The sequence below is a fragment of the Hemitrygon akajei genome, unplaced genomic scaffold (genome assembly GCF_048418815.1).
Source record: "Hemitrygon akajei unplaced genomic scaffold, sHemAka1.3 Scf000116, whole genome shotgun sequence".
NCBI classification, from domain to species: Eukaryota; Metazoa; Chordata; class Chondrichthyes; order Myliobatiformes; family Dasyatidae; genus Hemitrygon; species Hemitrygon akajei.
In genome coordinates this window covers 1,140,318-1,163,690 of record NW_027332002.1, presented here as the reverse complement: position 1 = coordinate 1,163,690, position 23,373 = coordinate 1,140,318, and the positions used below count along the sequence as shown (strand labels likewise).

The 23,373-nt window shown below is 42.7% G+C and overlaps 2 protein-coding genes across 2 annotated transcripts in view; one reads left to right on the top strand and one right to left on the bottom strand.

Moving 5' to 3' along the window:
- LOC140723506 (uncharacterized) overlaps positions 1-23,373 on the bottom strand; it is a 321,455-nt gene that overhangs the window by 138,878 nt on the left and 159,204 nt on the right. The window lies entirely within an intron of this gene.
- On the top strand, positions 15,250-22,536 carry LOC140723511 (uncharacterized). The gene is made up of 6 exons (XM_073038077.1): positions 15,250-15,262; positions 15,481-15,647; positions 17,559-17,730; positions 17,824-17,889; positions 21,918-22,252; positions 22,495-22,536. Exons 1-6 carry the CDS (start codon positions 15,250-15,252, stop codon positions 22,534-22,536), a joined length of 795 nt encoding a protein of 264 aa, XP_072894178.1.

Genomic DNA, 23,373 nt, shown 5'->3' with positions numbered 1-23,373 from the left:
AGTGGACAGCTATGTGTGGAGCCAAGAGAGATGGGGGGGATTTTAAACAATTTCATAGCATCGATATTGACTAAGGAGAAGGATATTGAATTCTTTAAGGTAAGGGAAACAAGTAGGGTAGTTATGGAAACTATGATGATTAAAGAAGAGAAAATACTAGAACTTTTAAAGAATATAAAAGTGGATAAGTCTCCGGGTCCTGAGAGGATCTTCCTTAGGACCTCAAGGGAAGTTAGTGTAGAAATAGCAGCGGCTCTGACAGAAACATTTCAAATGTCATTTGAAACGTGGATGGTGGTGGAGAATTGGCGTATTGCTCATGTGGTTCCATTATTTCAAATGGGTTCTAAGAAAAAACTAAGCAATTATCAACCTAGCAAAGTTTGAAGTCAGTGATGGGTAAATTAATAGAAAATATTCTTAGAGATGGTGTATAAATTTATCTGAATAGACAGGGTCTGATTAGGAGCAGTCAACATGGATTTGTGTGTGGAAGGTCATGTTTGACAAACCTTAATGAATTTTTTGAGGAGGTTACTAAGTAAGTTGACGAGGGTAAAGTGGTGGATGTTGTCCATATGGACTTCAGTAAGGCCTTTAACAAGGATCTACATGGAAGGTTAGTTAGAAAAGCTCAATCGTTAGATATTAATATTGAAGTAGTGAAATGGATTCAACAGAGGCTGGATGGGAGATGCCAGAGAGTTGTGGTGGATAATTGTTTTTTCAGGTTGGAGGCCGGTGTCTACTGGTGTGCCTTAGGGATCTGTACTGCGCCCAATGTTGTTTGTCATATACGTTAATGATCTGTATGATTGGGTGGTAAATTGGATTAGTAAGATGATACTAAGCTAGGTGGCGTTGTGGATAGTGAAGCAGGTTTTCAAAGCTTGCGGAGAGATTTCGGCCAGTTAGAAGAGTGGGCTGAAAGATGGCAGATGGAGTTTAATGCTGATAAGTGTGAGGTGCTACATTTTGGTAGGAATAATCCAGATAAGACATACATGGTAAAAGTTAGGGCATTGAGGACTTCAGTAGAATGATCTAGGAATAATGGCTCCTGAAGGTGGAATCTCACGTGGATCGGGTGGTGATGAAAGCTTTTGGTATGCTGGCCTTTATAAATCAAAGCATTGAGTACAGGAGTTGGGATGTAATGCTAAAATTCAACAAGGCATTGGTGAGGCCAAATTTGGAGTATTGTGTACAGTTCTGGTCACCGAATTATAGGAAAAATGTCAACAAAATAGAGAGAGTACAGAGGGGATTTACCAGCATGTTACCTGAGATTCAACACCTAAGTTACAGATAAAGGTTGAACAAGTTAGGTCTTTATTCTTTGGAGCATAGATGGTTGAGGGGGAACTTGATAGAGGTATTTAAAATTATGAGAGGGATATATAGAGTTGACGTAGATAGTTTTTTTTTCCATTGAGAGTAGGGGAGATTCAAACAAGAGGACATGAGTTGAGAGTTAGGGGGCAAAAGTTTAGGGGTAACACGAGGGGGAACTTCTTTACTCAGAGAGTGGTAGCTGTATGGAACGAGCTTCCAGTTGAGGTTTTAGAGGCAGGTTCGGTATTGTCATTTAAAGTGAAATTGGACAGGTATATAGACAGGAAAGGATTGGACGGTAATGGGCTGAGTGCAGGTAGGTGGGACTAGGTGAGAATAAGCGTTCGGCATGGACTAGAAGGGCCGAGATGCCCTTTTTCCTTGCTGTAATTGTTATATGGTTATAATGACCGAATCACCTAATCCTACTCCTATATATCATGACTGAATTACATGACTGAACAATGAGTTTGTCGTATCCCATCACAAACATGAGAAACTTTTCTGATGCTGGAAACCCAAGCAACACACACAAAATGCTGCAGGACCTCCGCGGGCCAGGCAACATCGAAGGAAGAGAGTAGAGTCGACATACACATGTTGCCTGGCCTGATGAGTTCCTCCAGCATTTTCTATTTTTTCCTTGGTGTTCCATGTCAAGTTTTGTAAACTGTCAGGGACAGCTGCAGATTACTCCAGTGATAAATATATATGAGTTCAAGATTTAAATTTCTATGAGTTTAATGTTTTTCTATCGTTTGTATTGTTAATATGCTTCATTATCTCTCTGGTTGAAGCTAGACCTGGTCTGGAAAGGAAAGCCCACGCACTGGAAGAAAACCACAACTGAAGACGAGGGAACAGCAACAATGAAACAGCCTGAGGATTGAGAGCATCAACTGGAGAGGACTTTGCTGATTCGGAGAATCCATTTGTTCAGTCAGTAGAAAGTTTGGTGAGTTCCATTTACTCAAACACTGTTCCTTTAGATATTACATACGTCTACAAAGGAAGGTAGGAAATAGTTGAAACCGAATAAGCCTAAAAGTGCCGGTTTCCCGGTTGCAATCATATAACCATATAACCTTATAACAATCAGGCCATCTGGCACTTCTAGTCCGTACCGAACGCTTACTCACACCTAGTCCCTTTACCCGCAGTTAGCCCATAATCCTCCATTTCTTTCCTGTCCATTAACGATCCAATTTTACTTTAAATGACAATACGGAACCTGCCTCTACTACTTCTACTGGAAGCTCCTTTCACGCAGCTACCACTCTCTGAGTAAAGAAATTCCCCTTCGTGTTACCCCTCAACTTTTGCCCCCTAACTCTCAACTTATGTCCTCATGTTTGAATCTCCCCTACTCTCAATTGAAAAAGTCTATCCACGTCACCTCTATCTATCCCCCTCATAATTTTAAATACCTCTGTCGTTCCCCCTCAATCTTCTATGCTCCAAAGAATAAAGACCTAAACTGTTCGACCTTTCTCTGTAACTTGGGTGCTGAAACCCAGGTAACATTCTAGTAAATATTCTCTGTACTCTCTCTATTTTGTTGACATCTTTTCTATAATTCGGTGACCAGAACTGTACACAATACTCCAAATTCGGCCCTACCAATGCCTTGTATAACAATAACATTACATCCCAACTCCTATACTCAATGCTCTGATTTACAAAGGCCAGCATACCAAAAGCTTTCTTCACCACCCTATCCACATGAGATTAAACTTTCAGGGAACTATGCAGCATTATTCTAAGTAACCTCTGTTCTACTGCATTCTTCAATGCCCTACCATTTACCATGTATGTCCTGTTTGGATTATTTCTACCAAAATGTAGCACTTCACATTTATCAGCATTAAACTCCATCTGCTATCCTTCAGCCCTCTCTTCTAACTGGCCTAAATCTCTCTTCAAGCTTTGAAAACCTACCTCATTGTCCACAACGTCGCCTATCTTAGTATCATCTGCATACTTACTAATCCAATTTACCACACCGTTATCCAGATTATTAATGTAAATGACAAACAACATTGGACCCAGTACAGATCCCTGAGGCACACCACTAGTCACCGGACTCCAACCTGACAAACAGTTATCCACCACTACTCTCTGGCATCTCCCATCCAGCCACTGTTGAATCCATTTTACTGCTTCAATATTAATACCTAACGATTGAATCTTCCTAACTAACCTTCCGTGCGGAACCTTGTCAAACGCCTTACTGAAGTCCATATAGAAAACTTCCACTGCTTTACCTCATCAACTTTCCTCGTAACCTCTTCAAAAAATTCATTGATTTGTCAAACATGACCTTCCACGCACAAATCCATGTTGACTGTTCCTAATCACACCCTGTCTATCCGGATAATTATTTATACTATCGCTAAGAATACTTTTGATTGATTTACCCACCACTGACGTCAAAATGACAGGCCTATAATTGCTACGTTTACTCTTAGAACCCTTTTTAAACAATGGAACCACTTGAGCAATACGCCAATCCTCCGGCACCATCCCTGTTTCTATTCACATTTGAAATATTTCTGTCAGAGCCCCTGCTATTTCTACACTAGCTTCCCTCAATGTCCTAGGGAATATTCTGTCAGGATCCAGAGTTTTATCCAATTTTATATTCCTCAAAAGCGCCAGTACTTCCTCCTCTTGAATCGTCATTGTTTCCAGAACTTTCCTACTTGCTTCCCCTACCTTTCACAATTCAATATCCCTCTTCTTATTGAATACAGAAGAAACAAAATTGTTCAAAATCTGCCCCATCTCTTTTGGCTCCAGACATAGCTGTCCGCTCTGATTTTCTAAGGAACCAATTTAATACCTCACTATCCATTTGCTATTAATATAACTGTAGGAACCCTTTGGATTTATTTACACCTTACTTGCTAAAACAAACTCGTATCTTCTTTTAGCTTTTCTAATTTCTTTCTGAAGATTCATTTTACATTGTTTATATTCCTCGAGCACCTCATTTACTCCATGCTGCCTATATTTATTGTCTCTATCTCTCTTTATCCGAACCAAGATTCCAATATTCCTTGAAAACCATGGCTCTCTCAAACTTTTAACCTTTCCTTTCAATTTAACAGGAACATAAAGATCCTGTACCCTCAAAATTTCACCTTTAAATTACCTCCATTGCTCTATTACATCCTTCCCATAAAACAAGTTGTCCCAATCCACTCCTTCTACAGCCTTTCACATCTACTCAAAGTTAGCTTTTCTCCAATCATAAATCTCAACCCTGGGTCCAGTCCTATCCTTCTCTATAACTATATTTAAACTAATGGCATAGAGATCACTGGACGCGAATTGCTCCCCAACACATACCTCCGCCACCTGACCTATCTCATTCCCTAACAGGAGATCCAACACTGTCCCTTCTTAAGTTGTTATCTCTATATATTGCTGCAAAAAACTGTACTCCATACGTTTTACAAACTCCAAACAATCTATCCCTTTAACAGAATGTGCTTCCCAGTCTATGTGTGGAATATTAAAACCATCTACAATCACAACCCTGTGCTTACTACAAATATCTGCTATCTCCTTGCAAATCTGCTCCTCCATTTCTCGCTCCACATTAAGTGGTCTATAATACACTCCTATAAGTGTTACTACACCTTTCCCATTCCTCAATTCCAACCAAATAGCCTCCCTGGACAAGCCCTCTAATCTATCCTGCCAGAGCACCGCTGTAATATTTTCTCTGACATGCAACGCAACATATCCCCTTTTTGTCCCTCCGATTCTATCACACCTGAAACAATGAAATCCAGGAATATTTAGTTGCCAATCACACAGCTCCTGCAAACCATGTTTCACTAATATCTACAACATCATATTTCAAGGGATCAATCCATGCTCTAGGCTCATCCACATTTCGTACAATGTTCCTAGCATTAAAATAAATGCATTTAAGAAATTATCCACCTCTTCTTCTCTGTTTATCTCTCATGGTCCAAACAACTTTCATATCTTATTTTTCTGCCTTCTCCCATACATCTGTTCCTACACTCTGGTTCCCCTCCCCCCTCGTATCTAGTTTAAATCCACTGGAGCCTCTCTAGCAAACCTGCTTGCAAGAATATTTTCCCCCTCAAGTTCAAATGTAAACCGGTTCGCCGGAACAAGTTCTACCTCCTGGAAAACTGCCCAATTATGTATAAGTCTGAAGCCCTCCCTCCTGCACCATGTCTTCAGCCACGTGTTGATCTGTAGTATCTTACTAATTCTAAACCCACCTGCACGTGGCACTGGTAGCAATCCTGAGATTGCTAAGCTGGAGGTCCTGTCCTATAACGTGGCGCCTAGCTCCCTAAATTCACCTTTCAGGACCTCTTCACTCGTCCTACCCACGTCATTAGTCCCTACATACAGCACGATATCCGGCTGCTCACCCTCCCTCTTGAGAATGCTGAGAACTCGATCCGAGATATCGTGGACACTGGCATGAGGGAGACAACAGACCATCCGGGATTCTCGATCTCTTCCACAGAACCTCCTATCTGTCCCCCTAACTATGGAATCCCCTTTCACTACTGCTCTCCTCTTTTTCCTTCTTCCCTTCTGAGCGGAGGGTCCTGTCTCGGTGCCAGAGACGCAACCAATGCAACTTGTCGCTAATGGGGTGTCCCCACCGAAGCCTGATTGAGCTAAAGCAGACCCACTCTGCCTCAGTCCACTCCGACTATGGCCGCTACGACGACGGCCGCTGTATATGCGGTCTTTCTTTTAAAACTTTGGCGCGCTATGTCACGCGCCTGCACCAGTCTAGCCTCTTTGCACCGATCAGTTAAAAAAAACGGCTTCTCTCCGAGCTACCTTTACTTCTTCCCTCTCCGCCTCTTGCTTTGAGTTAAAAATCACTGCAGATTTGCTAATTGCTGTCAACACCCCAGCCCTGTGCAACCACGCATATTCCCTCATATTCTTGGCTCATTTGAAACTCTTACCAGTTCTGATATTTGCTTGCTAGGCTGTGTTAGGTCACAGTAATCACCAAATGCCCTGAGAATTTCCTCCCTTTGTTAGATGCTGCAGCTGTTTCCTGCTGTAGCGATTGCAGAAATGTGGAATTACCATGGACTACAGCAACATGTTACTGATTCCTCCGCCTATTGCAAGCTGCAATGATATATTTCCCCTCGCGTATATGGTCCTGTAAGCGTCTGCTAAGAGCAATCCTTATTGAAGCCAAATGGCCCAGAAGGACATTTCATTCAGTCCTAACTAGCAAATGCCAAACAATAATCTGTATTTACATACCCTGGCGTCATCAAGAATTTTCTCCTAATGAAATATCAAAACATATTAATCTATGATTAAGCAGAAATGGATTTTGCAATGTTCCCATTCGACCCTGTACCAAAAGCAGGGGTCATACCGGTACTTGAGGTGAACGAATATCCCTGACGTCAAGTCTGCTGGAGATGCCGGAGTCGGTTTAAACTCTGTCGTTGTGGGATGGGAACCAGAGTGTTAGGTCAGATGATGGAGCAAGTTGATATAAAGGTAGATGCAATGTTCAGATTGACTGTGTAAGGATCGGTTGTGGACAGGGTAACATTTGGTCAGTTGGATGGGCTGCAGTGTGTTTGCTTCAATACAATTAGTATTGATAATTAGAGTAACTCACAACATGGTTCAGTACATGGATGGTACATGTTATCGCCATTAAACAGACTTGACCGTTACAAGTGCAGGATTGGCTGTATGATGCTCCAGGGTTTAGTTGTTTCAGAATAATTATGGAGGGCAGTTAAAGGGGGACAATTGTCAGTGCTAATCAAGAGATGGTATCACAGCTACAGAAATGGAGAACATCATGTAAGGACTATCGACGGACTGCGTGTCGGTGAAAGTCAGAAACGGTACGGGCAATATCATTCTGGGGTTATTCTATAGGCTTCCCCCAAAGCCACTGGAATAATGATGAGCATATCATTTGGCAGATTTTGAAAACGGGAAAATGCAACAGGGTTGTTATCATTGTTGACCTCAAATTTCCTGATTTTTATTCCCACGTCATAATTCCAAAATAGGTACAAGGGCACAATGTGTTGTGAAGGATTCCTTACATAGCCTGTGAATGGACCAACTTGAGGTGATGCCACACTGTAACTAGTACAAGGCAGATGGCACGACGTGTAACCTTTTTGAGATAGTGACTACAACACTCCAACATTTATCATGAACGTGGTCAAGGATAGTAGCAGGCGATACGGGACAGTATTTGTTTAGTGGATGGATAATGATACTGGTATTCGCAGCAACATGGAAACTAAAATTGGGAAACCACTTTCTGAAGGAAATGCACAATGGAACTCTGGAAATTGTTTCAGGAACACGTATATCAGGTTCTGGATAGGTTTGCACCACAGGCAGGGAAAGAATGCTCATACAGATAAACCATGGTTCACAAGAGATAAGGGGCACTTAGATAAGAGGAAAAATGAAGCATTATTCAGGTTTAGTAAGCAAAATTGAAGCAAGGCGCTAGGGAATTATAAGAGAGCCAGGAAGGAGCTTAAGAGGGGATTTCGAGGTCGAAGGGGACTTGAAAAGTCCTTGGCAAGCAGGACCAAGGAAAGCCCCAATGTATTCTACATGTCGGTGAAGAACATGAGGATAAATAGATTGAGGATAGGACTATTCAAGAGTAAAGATGGATACGTGCCTGGAGGTTGGGATACAAGGTGGTGTGCTGAATGAATGCTTTGCTTCAGAGTTACCAAGATGGACGGTTATTGTGACGTTAGTATTGGAGCATAGCAATGTAAAAAAAGAGGTGTTGTTGAAACTTTCAATATACACCACATTACTACAGGAAGTGAGGGAAAGGTTACGAGGCATCGACATTGATTTTTGTATCGTCTCTGGCCACAGGGATAGTAACACATGATTGGGGTATGGCAAATGTCATAGGTGACGGCAAACGCTTGGAACAAATGCCTGAGACAGGATTTTTGAGCATTATGGAAGCATTACCTTAGTACGGGTAGCCACTTGACCTTTTTGATGGTGAGTGGGGAAAGGTGTAGGGGAGGTGCCAGAGATAATTTTCCACAATATGCGCCAGTCATACACCGACATTTCTATCGACAGAGTCTGATAAGGAGTCTGATTGTACATAGAAAGTTGTGCTCAACAATACATCTGAAGGTTTTGATGATGAGTATCAATGGGGGTAGGGTAGGGGAGTGGATATTGCACATTGGGCCTCTGCAAAACCTTTGACACGGTGAAAAATGGCAGGTTCAGCAGGCAGATAAGGTCCCATGCAGTCCAGAGAGAGAAAGTTAGATGGATTCAGTATTTTCATGAAGGTAGCAAGCAAAGAGGTGTTTTTGAAAGTTTTTTCTCTGGATTGAGGTGGTGAACTTGTGGTGTGCCACAAGGCTACAAGTTGAGACATTTCATCGTCGTTATTTTATAGCAATGATTTGGATGTGAATGCACAAGGCATGACTAGTGAGTAAGCGAATAACACAAAATTAGTACATGGTGTTCATAGTGAAAATTATAGTAGCTTATAAGGGGTCTAAATGGTCAGGAGAGTGATAAATATATTGCAAAACCGACACGAGCAGCAACGGTTTCACGCTGAGATTGGTGATGTGTGGAGGAACCTGCAAGAGGAAGTGGATGAGGCAGGCACAATTATATAATTCCAGAAGCAGATGGGATGTATAGATGGAGTGAAGAGGCCAGAGGGAAATGGGCCCATCGCAGGAAATTGGGACCATCTCTGTGGACACTGTGGTCGGCAGTGTCTCTTTGGGCTGAACGGTCTGTATTTGTGATCTCTTGTTCTGTGATTCCTTCAGTAGATACGCCGGATATCATTGGACGAATGTGCAGACATGGAATGGAAATCGATGGAAACGAAGAATGTTTAGTCACTAAGCCAACTGCTGCTCTGATGCAGGGGATGGAGATACTATCATATTTACAAAGTAATCGTACTCTCTGTGACTCAATGTCTGCTGGTTGTATGTAATTCAGAGCATCACCGCCACATGGCACTTTCCTTTGCCGGGACCAGAATATAAACAAGAAGAAGATAATCAACAATTCTCAGTCAGAACCAGAATGGCTACAGGTATGTTCACTGGGATCTTTATAATTAAACTTCCGTCGCGCTTGTGCACAATAGTTCAGATGAAGAAACTTACATAGGTGCTAACGGGCACTAAAAGTTACATCAAACATGGTCATTGAATCCCTTGGTAAAGAGGCTTTCAGTAATGGATCAATCCAACAGTTTCACTGCAGTCACGTGACCCCGGTAATAGTCGAATCACTCCGCTCACCATGGAAAGATTCAGCTGAGTGAAAGAAGCAGGAGATCCTGAATCAAGTGTTTGTGAGTGAAACACAGACTGGAATGTGACAGCGGTGTTGTTTGTTACGTAAAAATCCATGTTCAATATTTGTTGCACATCAGGGCCTGTTTCGAGGTAAAATACACCTTCAACTATCATTTATAAAATTCAGACAGATGATTGTAGCATTTCCGGGATTTTAGAGATTGTGTGATAACACAGTATTTCAGGTTTTGGAAGGGTAGCTATCAACTCCCGCCTGGGTTTCTTGATTGTTGTGCGAAGGAGATGAAATTCAGGTGTGTTTATGAAATATGCTTTCTGTAGCCGAGCAGAGAACATTGCCAGCGTTGGGAATACCTGAGAATCAGGAGAAAGATAATTGTAAATAATTTTATGGTCTGCTTCAGTGTTTTAATACCCCAGTGAATGCCTGGGCTGTGGACAAATGGTGAACTTGGTTTTCTCAAAATACGGTAAAGGAGCTTCAATGCTGTTCTGGCACTGGAAATACAAAAGAGTAGAAGACAAACATGGAATCAAAGAAGGCGATCTGGACAATGTAATGGCATTGGTGAGGAGGATAAAAGTGAACCACATACGTTTCGAGAGGTGAACTACAGCGGGTAACACGCAAAAAGATGGAGGAACTCTGCAGGTCTGGCATCGTCCATACAGGGAAATGATTTTCGCTGAATCAGAAAATGTTCATATCCGATGCAATGTTTTGTAATTGAAATTTTCAATCTGAAATCTCTCCAGTACTAATATATCTTTCCTGTAGCATTGCTACCAGGACCGCACGCTTTATACCAACTGGCCCAACCAACGGTTTATAAACTTGTCAGAAGATCGCTCTGCGCCTGTATTCTGTGCTGCAGCCAATGACAGCAAATATGCTAACTGTCGACCCCACACATTGTCTACCTGTAATCTTTGGAGTATTAAAATTTCAAAGTTCACTGAATTTATCATCTAAATACATGTATATCTCCGTATATAACACTGAGATTCATGTCCTTGCGGGCAAGGCAACCAGTTGTATATGAAACGGGCGAGGTGGAAGGAATCAGACGGTTAATAATTGAGTGCTTTTCAGATTGGAGGCTTGTGCCCAGTGGTGTGGATGGGTGCTATGCCCACTGTTTCCCCTTTATGTTAAAGGTTTGGTAGATAAAATTAAAGCTGGTCATTAGTTTGCAGATGGCTTCAAAATAGTTGGTAATTTGGGGTTATGTGAATTTACAAGGAGACTGAGGCGAACGTGAAAAGTGCTCCAAGGAATGTGTTCACTTTCTAAAGTTAAACCAGCACAGGAGTTGCACAGTAAATTTCAGATCCCTGAAAAGTATTGTAGAATGGGAGGTGGGGATGACCAAGGATACAGATGCACGATTACCTGGAGCTGTTCATGCACGTTGGTAGGGCACAGGATGGATGTCATTATGATGGAAAAGGTATGTCAAGGAAATGGTCAATCTGTGATCTAAGGAACAGGACACTGTATGTCAAAGGGTACGGACAGTTTTGCTCTCGGAAGATCTAATATGTCTGTGGTGATTTCAGCGGGTTTGGGGGTACACACGGAAATGGGGCACCCATCAGTGTAATCCGTTGGCTGATCACTGTGTGACCCTGGGACAGGACATTGTGTGTATCTAGGTAATGGGTAGTCTGTGTCCCAGGAGACTGGACAGTGTGTGACTCAAGGCAATGTATCCCGGGCGACCGGACAGTGTGCGGTCCGAGGTAATGGTCAATGTGTGACCTAGGGGACGGGGCACTTTGACACAACGGACGGAGAGTATGTGATCCAGGGAATGTGTAATCCAGTGGCTGACTTATGTGCGACACAGGTGACTGAACAGTTTGTGACCCAGGGGATTTTTGCTTGTGGAAAATAATTCCATCGATATTCTCAGTTATCACATGACACCATTCCATTAAAATCCTCTGGTCATCAATGTGTTCAACTACTACATAGCCAGTGATCATTATTACTGTGTCTATTCTGTTCTTTCTCTGGGGGTGGATGTGTCTGATCACCAGCCTTTCGGGATGATCACCTGGCAGGAAATGCGTTTTACATTCACCAGCACAGTCCCACTCACAATATGGTCAGCTAGATTCTTTGCCCCATTGTTTGATGGCTCTGGGTCTGTTCTCGCTCAAATTTAGAAATTTGAGGGTGGTGAGGGGCTCTCAATGAATCCTTTTGAATGTTCAAAAGCCTCGACAGAGAAGACGTGGAAAGGATGCTTCCCATGCTGGGGAAGTCTAGGATAAGAGGACGCAGCCTCAGGGTCTCTGCGTCTCTGTGTTTTGCCGGATAGTGGTGAAACTATGGAATTTGTTACCACAGGCAGCTGCGGACGCCAGGTGATTGGATGTATTTAAGGCAGACACCTTTAGGTTCTTGATTAGAAACGGCAGCAAAGGTTACAAGAAAAACATAGAACATAGAATAGTACAGCACATTACAGACCCTTCGGCCCACAATGTTGTGCCGACCCTCAATTTCTGCCTCCCATATAAACCCCCCCCCCCCCACCTTACATTCATCCAAAAGCCGGGAAATGGGGTTGAGAAGGGGGGAAAAAGATCAACCATGATTGATTGGTGGAGCAGGATCGATTTCCTAATTCTATTACATGTCTCATGTTCTTATTGTAGCCACCCATTGTGAATCCTCGTTCTGCTCGGCTCTAGATCACTCTAGTATTAATTTATATTAATTCATCACCTATTTCAGATGATAAATTAAATTGGCTACGGAAAGTATTCGGGAGAGTTTTACCAGGCCGCTCATCGAGGGAAGTTGATCGGGAAGCGGGAAACAATGTACCAAAGCAGGGTCAGATTGAAAGCAATGTCCCAGTTGAATGCAGTTCGGCCACAGAAGAGGGTGAGCAAAGTCAGCCCAGAGAGAGTGGTGTCAGAGACACCGATCAGGGCCATGCAACGGGCACATGTGAGGCGACTGCTTGTCAGCTCGCGAGCTCATTAAACACGGAATTGTCAAGTCCTCAGCAAGGAAACGGTGAGTGAAATATGAGGGTTATGTGTTCTCAAAATGCGGGAGGGAGGTGGGAAAATGTGAGGATTGGGCAGAGGGAGGGTAAATGTGTGTGTGTGGTACATGTGGCCACCCCTTTTAGCAATTTTAGCCTTGGGTAAGAGTCTCTGGCTATCCGCATTATCATTGCCTCTCATCATCATATGCGCCTCTCATCCTCGGTGGCTCCAAGTAGAAATTACCAAGTTCACTCAATCAATTCTCATAAGGCTCGTCCTCCAATCCAGGCAACATCTTGTAAATCTGCTCTGCACATTCTCTACAATATCCACATCCTTCCTGTGGTGAGGGGCACAGAACTTAACACAGTACTCCAAGTGGAGTCTAATTAACTTCTAATACAGCTTTAACATTGTCTGACGGCTCTTGATCTCAATCCCACAGCTGATGAAGGCCATCACACGAAGCGTCTTCTTAACAACACTCTTAACCTGCGCAGCAGCTTGGAGTTTCCTATAGACACAGATTTCAAGAGTTCTCTGATCCTCCACACTGCCAAGATTTCTACCATTAATATTAGATTCTGTCTTCAAATTTGACCTTCCGAAATTAACCATTCCACATTTATCTGGGTTGAACTCCATCTGCCAGTTCTCAACCCAGTTCCACATGCAATAGAGATCCCGCTGTAACCTCTGACAACATTCAAGACTATCCACACCATCCATAACTTTTGTGTCATCGGTAAACTTAGTAACCGACTCTTATACTTCCTCATAGAGGTCATTTATAAAAATCACAAAGAGGAGGGTTACCAGAGCAGATCCTTGTAGAACACTAAAAATCACCATCGTCCATGCAGACCATGAACCATCTACAAACACCGTTTGCAATTGCATTATTTGGGCAAGCCATTCAGGATTTTAAAGCCTCATCATTTTGTGAATAAGCCTTGCATAGGGAATCTTATCAAGTGCCTTACTGAAATCTATGCCCACTACATCCACCGCTCTACCTTCATCAATGTGCGTTGTTACATCCTCAGTCATGTTCGTAAGGGATAACGTTCACCTGACAAAGCCATGCTGACTATCCCTAATCAGATTATGTCTCTTCAAATGCCCAGTAATTCTGCCTCACAGTGTCTTCTCCAAATTCTTGCCCACCCATCAAGTAAGACTAACTGAGTTAGCTATCTGGGTTATCTCTACTCACTTTCTTGAACAAGGGAACAAGATTTGCAACCTTCCAATTCTTTGGTATTTCACCTGTCCTTATTGGTGATGCAACAATTAGCGCCAGAGGCTCAGGAATCTCCAGCCTCCCGGTGACTTATAACTTTATACTTTTCAAAAGCTCCAGCACATCCCCTTTTTTAAGGTCGATACATTCAAGCCTTTCAGTCCGCTGTCAGTCATCCCCACAAATGTCAATGTCCATTTTACTAAGCGAAGTATTCATTAAGTATCTCCGCTAACTTCTCCGGCTCCATGCACTATCGCACCTCATTGGTCCAATCCTCAGTCGGTTCATCTTTTTGCTCTTCACATACCTGTCGAATGCCTTGGTGTTTTCCTTAATTCTGCTCGGCAAGACCTTCTCATGGCCTCTTCTAGCTCTCTACTTTCATCCTGGCACCCTTGTAATTTTCTGGAGCTCTAACAGTATCTAGTTTCGTAAGCTTTTCTTTTCTTCTTAACTAGATTTCCTACGTCCTTTGTACTTTTGTCACAATTCTGCCGTGCATTTCCCTGAGAACATGTATTCCCAATTTATGACTTGAAATCATTAATCCAAGTTCCTACCTATTAGCTTCATATTTTTGCCTACCCCAGTTAAACGTTTTCCCAAGTTGTCTGCTCCTACCCCTCTCCAACTCTATGGTAAAGGAGATAGATTTGTGATCATGACCTCCAATATGCTCTTCCAAGGAGAAATCTGACACCTGATTTTTTTTCCCAATACCAGACAAAGTACAGCCTGTCCTCTAGTTAGCTTACCTGTATGTTGCGTCTGGAAACGTTCTTGAACAACCCGAAAAACTCCACCCCATGTAAACCCCTTTGTGTATATTCAGGCAATTTTCACACACAACAGGAAAAATGGCAATGCTGTTCACATGAGGGGGGATAAAATATTTTGCATCTACTTCATTACAGTTGCGGTGGGAATGATTATGTTAGTGAAACAAAAGACAGGTTCATGAAACCAATGATGGTAAGGGCAAGTCTGTTCCGTGTAGCTCACAGTACTGGGCTAATGTGAGGAAGGTCTTGTTTTGGCGATGCATGCAACACTGTGCAAAATTGTTAGTGACATATATATAGCCAGGGTGCTAAAGATGTTTGCATAATACAGTCGAAAGTTTATGCATAGGACTGTTCTGTCGTCCAAAAAAGAAAAAAAATGGGTGACCTATGTAAGTGATAATAAACTTGATTCTGTTTTAGATTGTGGACTAAAAGGTGGAAGCATGGTTTGATAAGGGTAAAGGAGGGAGCATCGGAGAGACATTCTGTAGTGATCATTAAGCCAATTGTGTGAAACAAAATGGCCTTGACAGGTATCTCAGTGCAGGATGTGTCTGCACCCGCGCTACACGCCACCCCCGGCATTTCTTCTCTGCCACCTGTCCCTCAGCCCTTCCGCTTTCTGAACATCTCTCCTCCTGCAGTGCTCCACACGCAGTATTCCCAATATACTTTGCTCCCCGCTGGATTTACCAACACGCTCTCCGATCCACGTTGCACAGGACTGCATTTTCCACTTTTCTATTTGCAGATACGAAGCCTATAATTTCAGATGTCTTGGCACAGTTCGAGGATTATCAACTGCTCCTTCTGACAAATTTCTACCAGGAAGGACTGAAACCTGCAATGGAAAATGGAGTAGATGGACTCAGCTTGAAGTTGAGACAGGGGCGACATTTTAGTGAAAGTGAACACAAGGTGAGCAGGAGGAACAGTTTGTGTTCCGTTTATTTAAAGAGGGATGAGAGACAAAGGTCAGTCTGGCTCATCCTCTCGGTTCAGTTCACTCCAGTGATTATTGAACAATTTGTATCAAATTCTCGGGCACCAGAACTAAAACCACGGTGGTGAGAATTAGGAACTGTAGATTCAATCTCAGCTCATCCATCCAAATATGCTGCACTCAACAGTAGCAAAAGAAATGTGTTCAGTGAGTCAGAAACAGAATTAATAATCGGATTCAAACCTCCATCAATGTCTTTGGTTATATTCGGATTACATTCATTCCCTACAACCACGGTGCAGATATAACCTATGCCCACCATGTCGATATCGTCACACCACCTCCATACACAGCCAGATGCTGAAATGTTGTGGCCCTATAATTGGAACCACACAACAGGAAAAGGGGCCATATCGCTCTAAAACATCCCTGTCACGTTCTTGTCCAATTATCTTCAACATTTCATAGTTTCAAATAACATTTATTATCAAAGTATGTATACAGTGCACAACCTTGAGATTCGCTTTCTTAATAGTATCAATGAAATACAATATAACTTATTAATAAAAACTCACAGAACATAGACCGTCATACACCCAACCTGAGAAAAATAAAAGAGAGTAGGTCGTCCAGGCACTAAAGGTAATCAATTCACACTCACAACATGAAGCGTAGAGACCGACAGTGAGTCCTCGGCCACGGAGCCACATTCACTGTTGGAGCCGCTCCTGGAGCCCAGAACACAGCTGCAGTCAACCCCGTCAGCAACGAAATGGACCTCGGCCCCCCTGTCGTTCAGGATGGCGACAGTTTAATCATTTCGTCTGGCCAACTGTTTCAACATGCTTATTCCTCGCTTTCGGGCCCGTGTCTTGTCTCTTTGACGGGCTGATAATTCCGCTGCAGCTATAGGCAATCAACAATTCATTTTCATAATTCAAGCAGAAGTCCTGCCACCTCGATTGGACCCAAAGTCACCACCAGCTGTGCTGTGGCAGACGTATACAGCCGTGACACCAGCTCGCCGAATTCATCACAGCACCACACACATGCCAGTTCGTGGAGCTGGTTCAACAATAAAAATTCGCAGCTGAAAATTACAGGCTGTTGATTGAAGTAATTGCAGTCCAGATGAAGTGTCATTGATAGGGTAGTTCGAGTTTTGCTTGCTGCCAGTAAAGCGTCGCTGTGTCTTAGCAGCTCCATCTTTCCAGGACACTGCGAATGAACTAATGGCATAGAATCTGAGAACTAACTCGAGAATTCACGTTAGATCAAGGCACATCAGCCCGGGTCACCCGGAAAGTTCCTCTGGAACTGTAAATGTCCTGAACAGAAATTTGCGAATTTCACAGACACAATCCAATTTAATCAAACATACTCAACCTTTCACTGTGGTATACATCAACAGAGGTCTTCACCTGAAGTATTTGTAGGTACAGAATGATCATACTGAGCATCTCAATGTCACTTGTCTCTTCCATAATACTGATAGACACATACCCAACCGGAGAACAGGTCAAAGCTTTTATTCCATGGGCCAATGGGTCGTGCAGCAGCATGGAATTGTAACGAACCATAATTCACGGGTTAATGGCCCAAGGTCTACCTCATATTGTCATCACCAACACAACCATATAATAAGGCCACTGGAGTTATGAACGTATTTGGCAGCGGAGATAACCTCACTGCGACAATAATGTCAGCATATAATTGTCCTCAGTTTCCAATGTCTGAACCTATAGATTTACAGAATAGACCTGGAGTCCGACCGGTGGTTGTCCGTGTGCATTTAGTCCGTGAAACTAACTGAATGTCCCATCAGTGAGCAGATATTTTCCTAATCATTCTGTACCTCTCCATCCGCTTTTCACTGTTCTTCACAGGAAGTCACTGAGCTCGTGGAGATGGGAAAACGGACAGAGAGTTGCAAACTCTTCCTCAGTCTAGTGAAGGAGAAAGGCGCCCAGGCCCGGAGGGTGATGTGGGAATCCTTTGTGGAAATGAGGAAGAAATTACCGAAGGTGGAGAAGATATTGATGGAAATCCAGGAACTCGGTACAGTGAAATAACCCACTCTGCCGTAAAACAGACTGAAAATTTCTAGATTTAACAATGCATGGTTTCATGAAAGCTTTTCAATGTCAACAGGTCCTGATCCATATGAACACATGGATATAACCAGAAGCTTTTATGAGTTATCCTCGCATCTGAAGGGTGAGTGATGAAATAAACGATCCTACCTGATTACTTCACAGAAATGATATTAGACAGCGATTGTTCACAGAAACTGGGAATCCAGGTGTAAGTTTCGGTGAAGAGGAATGGTCTGTCGATATGTATTTAGAGTTTCTGTTACACTTCAGACCATTTCCACCGACGTTGTGCAAATAATTCAGTTCACTATTTCGACAATCCAGCCATAAGCGTAACTCAGGTATCTACACCCAGCAATCTACAGCTGGCAGCTCGTAATACGCACTGACGACCCTCTGAGTGAAGAGGTTTTCCCAAACATCCCCTTTAAAAATTCACTATAGCCACTGGTTGTAGCCACAGCCAACTCAGTGGAAAAAGCCTGCTTGCATTTTCCCTATTTATACCCATCATAATTTCGTACACATCTATCCAATCTCCGCTCCATCTTCAAGGTTCCAAAGAATAAAATCCCAGCCTAATCAACCTATCCTTATAGCTCAGGTTCTCCAGACCCGGCAACATCCTTGTGAATTTTCTCTGTATTCTTTCAACCTTAGTTACATCTACCCTGTAGGTTAGATGACTAAAGCTGCAGACAATAATGTAACTGCGACTCACCAATGTCTTATACAACTTCAAAATGACTTCCCATCTCAATATTTTGATTTATGAGGTCCAGAAGTTTTCTTTTTGATCCTATCTACCTGTGACACCACGTTCAGTGAATGATGAACCTGTATTCCGGATCCTTTTGCTCCTTAGTGCTCTGCCGTTCACTGTGCAGGATCCTGGCTTGTTCTACCAACGTGAAACACATCGAGCAAGTCTGCATTAATTTCTATCTGCATTTTCAGTCCATTTTCCCATATGTTCCATATCCCTCTGCTAGTCATGACAGGATTCATCCCTGTTCATCACACCCACAATATTGATTTCATTGCAAGTGTGCTGATTCAGCTAGTTAAAGCATTATCCAGATATTTGACATAGATGACAAAAATAAAACAACGGACCCAACACCTATCCCTGCAGGACTCAAGTCACAGGCCTTCAGTCAGACAGACAAACATCAACTGCCGCACTGTGGCTGATCCCACAAAGTCAACACCAATCCAATTTACTAACTAATCTTGAATACTGAGCGACTGAACCTTCTTGACCAAACTCCCATGCAAGATCTGATCAAATGCCTTCCTAAAGTTTGTGTAGACAGCATCGACTATCTTCCTTTATCAATTCCCCTAGTTACTGCCTAGAATGAAACTCCATCAGATTAATTAAACATCTCCTACACACATGAAGCCATGCAGACTATTCTTAATAAGTCTATGTCCAGATGTACAGGTCTGTAGGTCAACTGGTCGCATCAGTGTGATTGGCTTGTGTGGGCGCATGGGCAGGAAGGGACTGTTACTGAGCTGTAGCTCTAAAAATAATGAAGCAGTTCCTTCAGCCCATGCGCCCACACCAGCCAATCACACTGATGCGGCCAGTTGACCTACAGACCTGTACAACTATACTTCATTTAGTTCACATTTCGACCGCGTAGATTGTTGATGCACCGTAAAACTGCCGACAGCTTTGTCTGGATCTTAACACACAGGGAAGTGTGCTGATACAATGAATCTCTCTTGCCTTTAATATATTCACAAAACGCTTTTGCATTTTTCTCAAACATCATCATGTCATGTCGCAGACTGCTCTCACAATTCCTTTCGAGCATTCTCCTCTAATCTTCCCAGAATAATTTATTTGCTTTTAATTCTCTATATCTGAGAAAACCTTGTTTTATTAGTAAATCCTTTAATGTTCAAATTTCCTTACAATTCACCCTTTCCCAGCCCATGGGGACACATTGTCCCCAATTTCCGACTATTCACTTCTACCTGACCCTGGTTTACTGGATGAACAATTACGGTCAATCGTCTCCGCTGTCATATACACTCAAAATCATTCCTCCTCGACTTCAGGATATCTATATCCAATCCACCTTTACTCCTTTCCATGACTGCTATTAAGCTCAGCCTCATTATTTACATATCCAAAAAGCTACATAAAATAACAGGCCAGTTCTGCCCACTTCAGCTATTACTGTCCACATGATTTTGCCAAAGGAACTTTTCCTGAACGCACATTAAATTTTACACCCTCTCCAAACCGATCCAAGATCCTTGTGGGAAAGTCAGAGACCCCGGCTCCTACTGCACTCTTAACAGCTCTGTGTGATTTATATACTCCAGCATCTCCTGCTGACTGTTCAGAGGTCTGTGGTATAACTGAATCAGAGTGGTCGCAAGTTTTTCAGTTGGGAAGGAACTAAGTTCGTTTAAAAGTTGGCTTTCACTTCACAGTTAAATAGATAAACATTCTCTTCAAAAAAGTAAATATTTTGTTGGACAAGTCCTCTGTGATTTGCTACGCTTCTTTTTTTATTCAATACGTTTATGGGCAGGAGTTGGGATTCTAACTTGACGCTGGTGAACATATTAAATACTGATAAGGTAATTTTCCGAGAATTTACTTTAGTCAGAGTGTGGTAGATCTGTGGAATTTTCTGCCACGAGCGGCTGTGGAGGTCAAGTCATTGGGTACATTAAGACAGAGATAGAAAAGGTCTTGTTTAGCTAGGACATCAAAGGGTATGGGAACAAGGCAGGAGAGTGGGGATGACTGGAGGAATTAAATCAACCCATGATTTAAATGGTGGGGCAGACTCGATGGACCGAATGTCCTACTTATGCTCCTATATCTTATGATCTTATATTGTGGAACCAGGTGCAGTTTCAGAGACGGAAATCGGAAGGGGAATCGAAGAGTGCCATGGTCCAAATAAATCAGCGCGCAAGTAAAGATGTCCAAATCAATATAGACCACTTCTCAGATTCCCAGTGTCCATGGAAATGCATCCACTTCCTAACGACTCCATTTGCTACAACTATTTATTAACCAATGCATGGCAATTGACCACAGTTCTGCTAACCTGATTGATAGGAGAAAATAGATGCTTCTGATCCTTTCGTTCTTCTCCGTTTTAAATGTCGTCAAATTATTTTGCAATCTTTAAGACGGCTTATTTTCTTGTTTATCAGTTTTTTTTTGTTTATAATATTGCAATACATCCCAATAGTAGACCAGCTTATAGGCCAAAGAGAGAAAGTGAATGCATCCGTCAGCTAAAATTCCTCATAATGTACAAGCTCGTTCCATTCCCTCTGCAGTGTAAACAGGACCTTTGTCAGCGAGCTGGTATCCATAGTTACCTGGAATATTCCATATGATTTTTCTCTAGAAATTCATGTCACATGTATTTTGCACATTCTGTCCCGATTGGCGTTTGCCTTATCCCGGATAATAAATAAAATAATAAAGGATATTCTGGGAGGGTTTGAGGAGTTTCAGGAAATGTATATTATAGTTCAGATCCAGTTTGTCGGTGGAAATTGTGGAGAATCTGAGTGTCTGAACTAATGGAACAAAGGCGAATGTGGCCGTTTGCTGGGACAGATTACAGAGACCGTGACCAGGAGAAATAGTCTAAGAGTAAAGGAATTTAATTCAAAACATTAGTGAGTGATCTCAGTGCAGAAAGGTGCTTCAGCCTGAAAGGGGCTTGCTGAGGGTTGTGAAACGGGTATTTCCAGACAGGTTGAGGATGGAGAAGAACGAGGAACGTCGGAGTAGTTAGTCAGGAGGGTGTTGGCGGGGTCATTAGCAATGATATTTAACGAATCACTGGGCGTCGGAGAGAAACTCTGGAAAACCCACAAGTGCAATAATTTGGACAGGTAGGGTATAACAACAAAAAGAATCAGAGTGAACGTTGACGTTTTCTGATTGCTAACTATCAGATTGTACAAATCTGATATATTGTTGGTTGTTGAATATCATTGTGTCTGCTGCCTATGTACCAGGGTTTATAGTCCACACTGTATTCCATAGAACCTTTCAATTTTTGCAATATTAGTACCGAGATCCGATTGCAGTTTTCAAGTTGTGTTTTTGATAAGTGTAATGTGGTGATCATTTTATTTCTTTTCCCATTTAAGATGTTCAACAGAAACACAAGGAGTTTCTGCGGGGACAAACTGAAACACTAAGAGTGAACACGATCCTGATGAGGGAGAAGGTGAAGGTTTTCCAGCTGGTTGATCGATACGCTGAGCTCACGGTCATTTCTATTGTTGGAGATCGGAGACTTGCGGAACATGATCTGCTGGCAAAAGGCAGAGACCACGAGCATTGGAGAAAAACACATCGCTGCAGAAAGCTGGAAAATCTCCGGACGGATCACTTGTTCCAGAGCAACTTTTCCCGAAGTAGCTTCAAATCCGGGAGCTCAGCAGTAGTGACCGGAATCCCGGGGATCGGCAAAACAACAATGGTACAAAAGATTGTTTATGACTGGGCCACAGGGAAAATATACCATCAATTCCATTTTGTCTTTACTTTCAAATTCCGAGAGTTAAACATGATCAATTGTATAATAAACCTCTCGGATCTGGTGCTGCTTTTCTATCCCTACTTGAGGAATATTCTGGAAACACTGTGGAAGAACCCAGAAAGTTTGCTGTTTATATTCGATGGATTGGATGAATTCAATGACGGAATTGATTTTGCTGACAGCCGGAGAAACACAGAATCTCAGTACGCTTGCACAGATCCTGAATTCAGGTGCAAGGTGTCGGACATTGTGTACAGTTTAATCCAACACAAGCTGCTCCCAGGTTGTTCAGTGCTGGTGACCACCCGCCCCACTGCGTTACATTTATTGGAAAAGGCAGTGATCAGTGTCCGGGCTGAAATCATGGGATTTGTTGGTGAGGAACGAAAGGAATATTTCATCAGATATTTTGAAGATCAGAAGGTGGCAGCAGCTGTTTTCAAACACGTGAAGGAGAATGAGATCCTGTCCACCATGAGCTACAACCCCTCCTACTGCGGGATCCTCGCTCTGGTACTGGGCCCCTTCTTCTCACAAGAAGTCAGGGACCCGCAGCGAGTTCCCCAGACCATCACCCAATTGTACTCCTACTATATTTACAACATCCTGAAAAACCACAGAGGTGAGATAGAGAACCCCCGTGATGTGTTACTCAGGGTTGGTCAGATGGCCTACAGAGGAGTGTCCGAGAAGAAGATTGTGTTTACAGATGGAGATTTATTAAACTACAATGTGCAGCCTTTGCAATTCCTGACGGAGCTTTTGGAAAGAGAGGATTCTCCCCGCTGTGTGGTGTACACATTCCCACATCTCACCATCCAAGAGTTTGTAGCTGCACTCGCACAATTTCTGAATCCACATCCTGGGGATATGCAGAAATTCCTCACTGAATCCGGCAATACGACAGATGGGCGATTTGAGGTATTTCTGCGTTTTGTTGCAGGTCTCTCTTCCCCAATGACAACTCCCTGCCTGGAGGACATTCTGGGACCATTTCCTCACGAGACAACCTTACGGGTGATTGAGTGGGTAAAAGAGGAATTTAACCGCCAGATTGAAAG

Excerpts from the sequence above, each read along its gene's own strand:
- LOC140723511 (XM_073038077.1), top strand. Across the intron at positions 17,731-17,823 it reads GATGGAAATCCAGGAACTCG|GTCCTGATCCATATGAACAC; the intron begins GTACAGTGAAAT and ends CAATGTCAACAG. Across the intron at positions 22,253-22,494 it reads GGATCGGCAAAACAACAATG|CCGGAGAAACACAGAATCTC; the intron begins GTACAAAAGATT and ends TTTTGCTGACAG.